The following is a 9843-nucleotide window of genomic DNA, read 5'->3' on the forward strand; positions in this document are numbered from 1 at the left end:
CTTTGGATATGTAATACCAACTCTTTAATTCCCCTACAATAGTCAAAATTTATTGCCCCTTAAAACAGTGGCCAGCAACCTTACAGGCCATGGGTCAGAACAACCTGGCTCTGGTCCAGCATGGGCTAGGTAGCTTTGGTGCATGAGCAGCAGGGAACTTTCCCTGTGCTACTCCAGGGTCAGGCAGCTGGGAGCTATGTCTATACCACCAGTGCTGCTCCCAAACCCTCCCTCCCTGCTCCCCAGCTGTGCAGGCACAGTTTCCAATGAGCATGGAGCTGTACCAGGGCCAGGCCACTAGCAGCTGTGTTTATGCTATACTGGGGCTAGGCAGCTAGAAACTGCATCCATACTGACACTGCATCTCCCCAGCTCACCCTCTTCCCCCTGTCACCTCCCAGATGTGGCACAGGTGCAGCTGGAAACTGCCTGGCTCCTGTGCAGCTCCCTACTGGCTGGAGGCTGCACCCATGCCACATCCTTGGGGAGAGTCGGGTGGTCTGGGAGAACAGCGGTGGCATGGGAACAGTAGGAAATATCCTGGCCCTGGCACAACTCTATGCTGCTCCACTCTGATACAGGCATAGGCAAAACCTTCTGGCTCCATGGGCTAGATCCAGCCTGTAGGCCATGTGTTGCCGACCCCTACCTTAAAATATGTCTTAATACATAATTTTTTAAGTGAGACCTTAAGTGTCAACTGCAAGGGTTAAACAGATTTTCTTTGGGCACCAGTTTTAAGTAAGGGCCTGTAAGTATTTTGTAAGTGGTTTGGCTGTATTACTTGGTAAGCATACAAACCACCAATGCCCAAGGGAGTCTGTCTCCAAAGCACCCTCACATGTACTAAAATAGGAATTCACTACAATTTCTTTCCACTTTGCAGAAATGTCTTGCCTTATGGAAGCTTTGGAAGATAAGCGTGTGAGACTGCAGCCTGAATGTAAGAAACGCCTTAATGATCGGATTGAAATGTGGAGTTACGCAGCAAAGGTGAGAATGAAGCCAAATTTTAAAAATCTGCCTTGTTTTTGGCATTGGTTACTTCATTATTCTGAGCAGTAGTGGATTTAGTTCATGATATGTAGTAGGGCTATGCAAAGCTTCGTTAGCAGGTTTGATTTTTGGAGGAGATTCGGCCCGATTTGGCAGCCAAATCTCCGAATTCAACTGGAAACCTCAATCTATTCAGAGAGATTTGGAGAGATTCAGACATTCGGCCATAGACTGTACAGGCAGGCACTAGGCAGGAGCAGCTGGGGTAGTGGCCAGACAAGCCCAGTCTTGAGCTGGCAGCCTCGGGAGAAGCCATGGCTTGTCCAGCCGCTCCCCCAGCTGCCCCCTGGCAGGGGAAGGCAGACAGTGCTGGCAGTCCCGGGAGAAGCTGTGGAGGAATGATCAGGGAGCTGGGAGATCAAACTGGGAGCTAGGGGAAGCCCCTATTCATTTCCCCCAACCCCCAATCATTCCTTCAGCTCCCTGATCATTCCCCCCAGCCCCTGTGGCTTGTCCGGCTGCCCCCCCTGCGAGGGAGTGGTAGGCACTGCTGGCAACCCTGAGAAGCTGCAGGGAATGATTGGGGAGCTGGGGGATCGAACTGGGAGCTAGGGAGAAGCCCCTGATCATTCCCCCGGCTCCTGGGGCTGCCAGCTCAAGCCAGAGCTTGTCTGGCTGCTCCCCCAACTACTTCCGTCAACACTGCCTGCCTGTGTCGTCTATGGCTGAGTGTCTACAGATTTGGATGAATCAAATCGGGACAATGATTCTAGTCACCAAATTGAATTGCCATCCCCCTGAATCTGAAGCAAACTTTCTGCTTTGCCCAGAGTATGTAGCTCTTAAGATTATCAGTCTTTGAGTCTCTTGGGAGAAGTTGACAAGGACAAGGAGATGAACCTTCAAACTACAATCTGGAAATTTCATTAATAGCATAGATCCAATATGCTCCTGAAATAATGCTCTTTGGTTGTGAGGGGCTAAAGAACTTGTGTGCTTTTGACTGTTGAAATGACAAATACAAATGAGTGTCAGGACAGTCTTTGGGAAATGACTTTTTTCTGCAAGCAGTTCAGTTAGTTCAATCAATGCAAAACAGGTTAAATAAGTGAGATGGTAATGTAGGATTCAGCATGCTGCTTCTGTCTCTTCTGATTTTGCTCTGTATAGGTATTGCAGCACATTGTATGTTTAGAATCAGGATGTGTTCATAATACTGTGCACAGCAAGGTGAATAAAGAGAAGCATTCTTAGCTTACTCCATTAAAATAGAAAGGGAACACATTGTATTCTATAGTCATTTTTTGAACATCTGCATTGCCTTCCTAGCAACACCAAAATCAAACTGCCCTCGGTGTTTATAGGGACTAATTTATAAAAAGGCAGAGTGCCAACAAAAAAGCTCTGTGGATAAGACGCATTGGTCACAGTTGACTGATCTGCATAGAAAAGGCTGAATATGGGGGAACAGCCACAGGAAGCAGCTAGGACATCTCCAGAGAAGTTGCCGCACACAAGAGACTTTCAGGCAGCTAATAGCTTAATAGCATTCTGCCCAGCTGATCCTATCTTTTGAGCACTCATTCTTGCAGGCTTATCTGGATATCCCACTGCTTGTGTTATGTCATTGTGGTTCAAGGGAAGTTCAGTTGCAAGAAAAGAGCATGCTGGATGTTTAGAGGAGATGAGCGGAGACTCTTCCCAGCTCTTAGAAGAGCAGAGTTCTAAACTGCTCATGATTGGCTTGGCTAAGATCAAAGTGGAAACTGAAGTTCCAGGTCCAAAAAAAGCTCCCTGCATCCATACCTATGTTTAATTACTCTTTCCTCACTCCTAGGTTGCCCCAGCAGAAGGTTTTTCTGATCTTGCCATGCAAGTTATGACTTCTCCGTCCAAGAATTACATTCTGTCTGTGATCACAGTTGGCATCTGCGTACTCTTCCTGATCGGCCTGATGTGTGGACGCATCACCAAGCGGGTGACACGAGAACTCAAGGACAGGTAGAGCCTGGACTGCCTGCTGAAGAAATGCCTGCCTAGTGCCCAGTTTGTACAGTTCTCTTCTGTATAGCCTACCCATCCCTTCTTGTGAGAGGAGAATAAAAAAAATTAGAACAGCAGCAGGTGTTGGCTCCGTTTTCCCATCTTGGATTTCATCCATGGCACCTTCATCATCCTATGACAGTTTGTGTGCAGCATTGGCAGCCCAGCCAGCAGCTTTTGTTCCCCTTTGTTAGCGGACTCTCGTTAACCTGCCTGTAGACGAGTCTCTTTATTGTACTGTTGGAACTGCCTTCACTCTAAATCAGACTGACATGACCTGCAGCTCAAGCAGTTTTTAAGTACATTTTTAAAGGAAGAAAAAATACATCTGCATACCAACCATGATTTAGGCAATGATTCATACTGGCATACATTCATGTTCTGTGACTGGGTAAACTTGAGTCAGGAAATAGAGGGTAAATTGCATCTCACCAGAGTTGGCCTTGTTTTGGACATCTTACTCATCCTTTACCAAGCATCTTCAGAGTAGTGTCACGGACAGCTTATGGACAGTAGGCAATGATGTCACCCTCTATTGAATGTCCTGCTTGTGTTACTGTGGTTGCTAAAAAAAAAAAAAAAAAATGCCCTCCAACTCCATTTCTTCCTTTGTCACTCACAGGATAGTATAAAATGGCCAGGGTTAGAAACTCCAGTGATCTTATCCTCATATGAGCAGGACAGCCTTTACTTCATTAGGCTTGAAAGATGGTATCAAGACCAGGTGCAAAAGAGCCAGTCAGCAGCATACAATGCAGTAAACATCCCAGCTACCTAGCCTGTCAACCTGTATTCATCACTGGCAATTTGGTAGAAGTTAAAGTTCCTTTATTACACTTCTGTAGCCAAGAAGACCATTTTGAGCAAGTCAGTCAAAGATGATGGTAGTGACATATTGGTGACTCTGGTTTGCCCAGTGATGCTTTATTGGATTAAGGGTTCCAGTTTTTTTGGTAAAAGGATCATTTAAAGATTAGTTTTGATTCATTGTCTTGAGTTAAAACATTTAAAAAAAAACAAAACTAAATTTTTGGTTGATAGGTACAGAATCTGGCATCTATGGATGTAGGACAGAGGAGCTGGCCCTAAATATCAAGCAGCAGAGATTTGGGGAATATAATGTGTGAAGGGGAGAAATGTATGCATCATTAATGGGAATAAGTTTTTGTGGTTGCCCATTGATGTGCACAGTTAGGTTATTGTTGCATTTCCAGAAGTTGATGCCCAGGCTGACTTCCCACCTCTAGCAAGGTGTTTTGCAGAAGTAGTTCCTTTGGCGGCAGTAACTTACCTTCTTTGTTCCTCAAGAACATGTAAGAGTGGAGCTTTTAGGACCCATAATGGTTGGGATCTAGGATACATTAGGCTGAGTGAAAATGATTGCACAAGAGGCAGCATGTACAGTAGGATATATACTTTTAATAACCTGTTAGATGTGTTGACCTGTGTGTGCTGGAGTAAAAATATGTGCCTAAACTATCCAACTAGGCTAACAGTTGATCTTAAATGATCATAACATTTTTTCCTCTTATTATTGCACTGCTAGGTAAAGTCTGAAATTACCAATGTTTTTTGCATTGGTCCAGTACAAGATGGAAGCTTTTCTAAATGTGGACCAGCTGACTCTAATTATACTATGTGTACAGACTGATATATAAAATACTGAGACTGCTTTTTGCTTCCCTTCTAAAATGCTGGAGAGGTGTACAAATTTAGGTTGTATGTAAATGGCTGTATTTGCCCTCCCACTTAGAGGTGCAGAAAGTAAATTATTTGAGATACAGTCTTAGTTGTGTGCTGTTGACTGATTTTAAAAAAGCTCATCTAGTAAGACTTGTTGGTGTCTGGAGTCTTGGACCACAAGAGGCAAAGGATTATTACAACTGAGCAGGTGATGGACAAAACCTTAATAGCAAAGAAGAGTCCACAGAAGAAACCTGGCATCTTGTTTGATATGCTGTAGATTTCCAGATGGATTGCTTGTTAAATCATCTTGAGAAGAGGAATAGAGCGTGAATTTCCCTCTACTTTTGTTATTGCCAAATATGTAGCTTCAGATGAGACTTACGCAGAATCAGTGAAGATGGAGTAGAAAGGGGGATGGCTGGTCACATTACTCTTGTAAAACTGGAAGCTTGAAAAGGTATATGACACCCACTAGAATTAGTTTGGCAGCTGCAATAGCATATAGTTTAAACTGACACTCCAGACAAGTTGTTTCAGTGCTTGGTGACTGTCAAGATTACCAGAGCAGAGGAAGATTCATAGTGCTGGAGAGTGGGAGGAAAAAACAAACGAGACTACATATTCTCCTACATACACAGTATTGCTTATTGGGTAACTAGCACTGTTGCTTGTATTTTCCTTGGACAGAATTAAATGGCTGTCCAGAGACTTTTTTTTTTTTTTTTTTTAACTATTGTGACTGTTTTTGAGGAAGCATTTGTATCCTGATCATTTTGAACAGCCCAAATGAAACTGTTCTGCACCATTACATATAGCATTTTCCAGTAAATCCCAAATGAAATTGTAGTGAAATACCATAGGTTTGTCAACCATGGTTTTGGCTGTGAATCTTGTAGATTGAAGTTGTTTAGGGAGGAAGAGAGTTGCTTTCTTTACTTAAGTTCTTATTTGAGTAGATGGGAAACTATTGATTGTTCTTGTCTTATGCTGGTTTGGAAACAGAGTCCAACAGAGAGCATGCTGGAGTGATGAAAATGGACCAGTCATCTCTTTGATGTTATAATGAAGAATAGAGTCCAGAATTGAAGAGTGAACATCCATTTTCTGGGGTCAGTTTTGTTCTGTTCACTTTGTAGGGTCACTTCTGTTCAGTATGTGTGTGCATATGTATGTTTTTTGAATGTGGTATTTTCTGCTTCATTACTTACTTATAATTACCTGTGGTCATCATCCCTTTCATAATGTAGTGTTGAGCTCTCCCTTCGGGGTACTGCCAACTAGATTGTTCCACTGGCATGAAGTCTTTGCTGAGCAAATATCAGGTAGGAGCACCACGTTTTGTGAATGGCATTAAACATGTGCAGTCTACCTAGTATGTTTGCATTCCAAAGGTTACCCAGAGGCTTGGTTTCAGTGTTAGTGGGAGAAGAGGCAGATGAAGGTTTTAATCAAGTCAGAAAGTATGACATGCAGTATATTTCTAGGTGTCTGCCTTCTGTGACAGAAAAAATGTATAAATTCAAAACAAAAGAAATGCTCATATCTTGCAGGGAACTTGCAGCTTATGACTCTGGATGGAGAGCTCTTGTAATTGGCTGCCAGAGGACAAACATTGCATAGTGATTAAGGTTTACCTTCTGCTTACCTTGTTAGTAATAGGACCCTGACACAGTTGCCTGCTGGACAAGAGTTGCATGCTCCCTTGTAAGGATATTAGAACTCTCCCAGTGCAGAGTATCTAGAGGTGCCTTCTTAGTTTTTTGCTGTTAGCCTACATAACTACAGAAGACCTATTGGAAAAACATAAGAAAATAATCAATCCTATTTGAACGAGGATCATCCTGAGGGCTGACCCTTAATCTCTGCTGTCAGTCCAGTGCCTAGGTCCATAGAGGAGTATCATTTCCTATTGCAAGGATGGAAAATAATGATTCTAAGAAATGCAATCCTGTCATCCTGAATTTTGGGAAGGTTGTTTTTTTAACTTATTATTTAGGATTAAGGTATTAAGGAATCAACTCTTTGGAAATTAACCATTTCAGAGGGGACTTGGAAGAGAACAGCTCCTAGATTGGAGAGGGCTGCTTTGCTGTTTCTCAAGGTTAGCTCTAATATTCATCAGCCCTATTCTCAGTATTGATTTGGCTTTACAGTCTTTGAGAGAGAGGCAGTTGCTTTTCATTCCGTGAGTCTCTCATGGATGAGAATTCCTTCTCTGAAGTGTGACCTTGGCATTGTAGAGCTGAGGCTTCTGTGGATGACTGGTGGCATCACTACAATCAAAGAAGTGATAGTAAAGGGTGTCACTCTCCAACATCCTGCCTTCCCTTCCTGCTGAGATGTCTAACAGGATACCTTATTTTTACCATACTGCCCATGGCACGTGTTTAGATAAGATGGGAAGGATTTGTGTCCCAATACTTCACTCTGGTTTTTTGGGGTGGTATTTGCTTGCATCTTTTTTTATGAAAATAGCCTTATTTATTGTTACTTAATGGGTTACATTTTGATGCTTGATTTTTCTTTTTCATGTTTGCTTCTTTCTGGTTAGTTGTCTGCGAGTTCTCTTGCCTGTCTACTTGCCTTCCCATCTCACTATTTGTATGCAAAATTGCTGCAGTAATGGATGTGGATGGAAATAACATTATTTCTCCTTTCTTGCATGTAACTCAGTCAGTCTCTTGGGAAACAAGTGCTAGTGTCCCTCTGCCACTGCAAAATAGCTCAAAAACTATTGCAGTCCAAGTAGTTCTCCAGCAAGTGATGCATACAAGGATTCTCTCCAGAATATGACACTTGCAGTCCATAGAGATGGAACCGTCTTGACCCAGACAAAAGCCGTTGTGAGTTTGCCCTATGAAAATGCTGTATATTGGGGAGAACTGAATAGGCAGCAGCCTTCTTCAAAGGATAGTTATTAGTATAGATGTTTTCCTTTGAGGTGGAAGCAGTGGAGAATAAAGTGTGATATTCAAAGGCAGAGAACTAATTCCTGCTGTAGTGTTATCACATTCAGGTGAACTTGCTTCAGTTGGATGGTGATTTCTCTGTTAACTCCAAACTTGGTACTGTAGTTTAGGGGTTTCAAATATGCCTCCAGTCCTGGGCTGGATCCAGCTTGGGGCACAGAGGGCTTCGGAGGTAGCAGCTGCAGCTCCTGCCCAGTGCATGCAGCAGCAGTGGTGGTGACAGTGCATGCCGTGTACCCCATGCTAGAACTGAAACTGCTGCTGCCACCATGTATTTCATACCAGGGTGGCAGCTCCTGCTCCAGAAGGGAGAACATGGCAGCAACAGCTTTGAGTCTGGCATGGGGTAGAGACCGCAAAGGAGCCAGTGGCTGAGAAACTGAGGCTACAACAGTGGCCATGGGCAAAGTGGCTAGAGGGTAACCAGGGCTGTCAGCCACTACTTATCCTCCTGCCAGTAAGTACCATGTCCACTGCAGCCCAAGGGCCCCAAGTTGTCAAGCCCCTCCCCCCCCAGTCATGCCCTGCAACTTCTGGTGGCCAATTGGTGGGCCAGGTACAGTGGCTCTGCAGGCTGGATCATCTGCTTGACACCACTGCTTCAGTTCCAAAAATAGACTGTAGTGCTGGCTCTCCAGTTTTTAAGTTAATTTTCAGTTGAGCAGGTATTTCTGCTATTAAGTATTTTCATGCTTGTGTAAGCTATTTCAGTGATTGGATTAAACCTCAATGGATTTTTACAATTTGGCCTTTATCATCTTTAAGAGCAGCTTGCAAACACATTTTTGTACTGATGCTTCCATTTTCTGAGGCTGGAAATGAGCTCAGTTCTTTACCCCAATGATGGGCCACTGCTACTACAACCAACTAAATGGGACCCAATTCAGTCGAGGCTCATTTGAGGGAGGGAAGACCAGCATTAACTGGTGCAGCCAAGGTCTAAAACTAGTATAGTTGCTTTTGTCCTATACTGTTAGGCTTCAGAATTCTGCCTACTGGATGTGATGATGTATGTTACTTGGAGAATCTATCTGCAAGACTGGGGAGCAGTGTCTTGTTGCCTGTTCTGGATAAAAGCAGTCTGTACTACTACCTCTTTCCAAACCAAACCTCCTCCTAGTTTGATTTTTGTTCAGTTGTTTGAAAGCAAAAGATCTGTGTTCTCAGATGGGACTCTTCAGTTTTAAGTGATCCTAGTTATACATACCTGCTGCATTCAGAGAACAAAAGTGCTTAGACAGCTGTTAGTTGGGAAAGTTATTAGGATGGAGAATACAGAGGTGTAAATTTTTCCCATAAGGTTATTCTTTGAAACTTGTACTTAATAGATGCAGTCAGGAATCATTTGACTAATGTTCTGCATGTCAGACTACAAAGAACACTGACAAGGTGGAGAGGTTTGTTTGTATGAAGTGGGGATGCATGTGTTTGCACAGGGAAGGATCTGAATAACTTTCAGTAGTAATGTTACAAGCCTCCCTAGCTCCAATGCACAAAACAGACCCAAGCAGGAAGTCATACTGTACAGCAGAATCTGTTTGAACTTCATTTTTTAAACATAACATTAACAATTCTTTTTTGCAAATTGTTTGTTTTTCCTTTATGTGTATAAAATCCTGGCCGTTTCTTGTTTTTACATGTTCATGCTGTGTAATTTTGAGATGTTACTGAGATTCTGAACATAATGTGCATTTTTTCTGTACAGATGAAATGGGAGAATTTAATAAAAAAAAAAAGTCTGCAGGTTTTTTTACTTGTTGTTTTTATCTTTTTTTTAGTTGAGCTAAAAGGAAATCACTGTCCATTTTCCCTAAGTGAAACTTTCTGAAGCCAAGCATCAGCCATACAGTTATGTTGCGTATCAAATAACTATCAAGGTAAACCAAACTGAAAAGCCTTTTAGAAATGCACCCCCCACCATAAACATCATAATAGTCTACAATTTTTCATGCCCAAAAGCAGTAGTACAGCAATATCCTCATCTAAATCCTTGCAACTGATAGTTGCTTTCTCATTATATTAGAGCAGGAGTGGGAAATTATTTCAGCTGGAGGGTTGCTTTAATGAGTTTTGGTGAGCTGTCAAGGGCTGCAAGTGTGGCCTTGCCTCTTCACAAGCGCCCCACCCCCTGGTTGCCATCTTGGGACTA

General features: G+C 42.9%; 1 protein-coding gene across 1 annotated transcript in view; it reads left to right on the top strand.

Moving 5' to 3' along the window:
• Positions 1-9446, top strand: part of GLG1 (golgi glycoprotein 1) — a gene marked incomplete at its 5' end in the record, with an annotated part of 79545 nt that extends 70099 nt beyond the window's left edge. Inside the window, 2 exons of the mRNA XM_019505298.1 lie at positions 887-993; positions 2834-9446. Of these exons, the coding sequence (XP_019360843.1) occupies positions 887-993; positions 2834-3001 (275 nt within the window). The remainder of the gene's footprint in view (positions 1-886; positions 994-2833) is intronic.
• Between the last annotated feature and the right edge of the window lie 397 nt (positions 9447-9843).

This window comes from Gavialis gangeticus, unplaced genomic scaffold, assembly GCF_001723915.1.
Source record: "Gavialis gangeticus isolate Ggan-Ray unplaced genomic scaffold, GavGan_comp1, whole genome shotgun sequence".
Taxonomy (NCBI): Eukaryota; Metazoa; Chordata; order Crocodylia; family Gavialidae; genus Gavialis; species Gavialis gangeticus.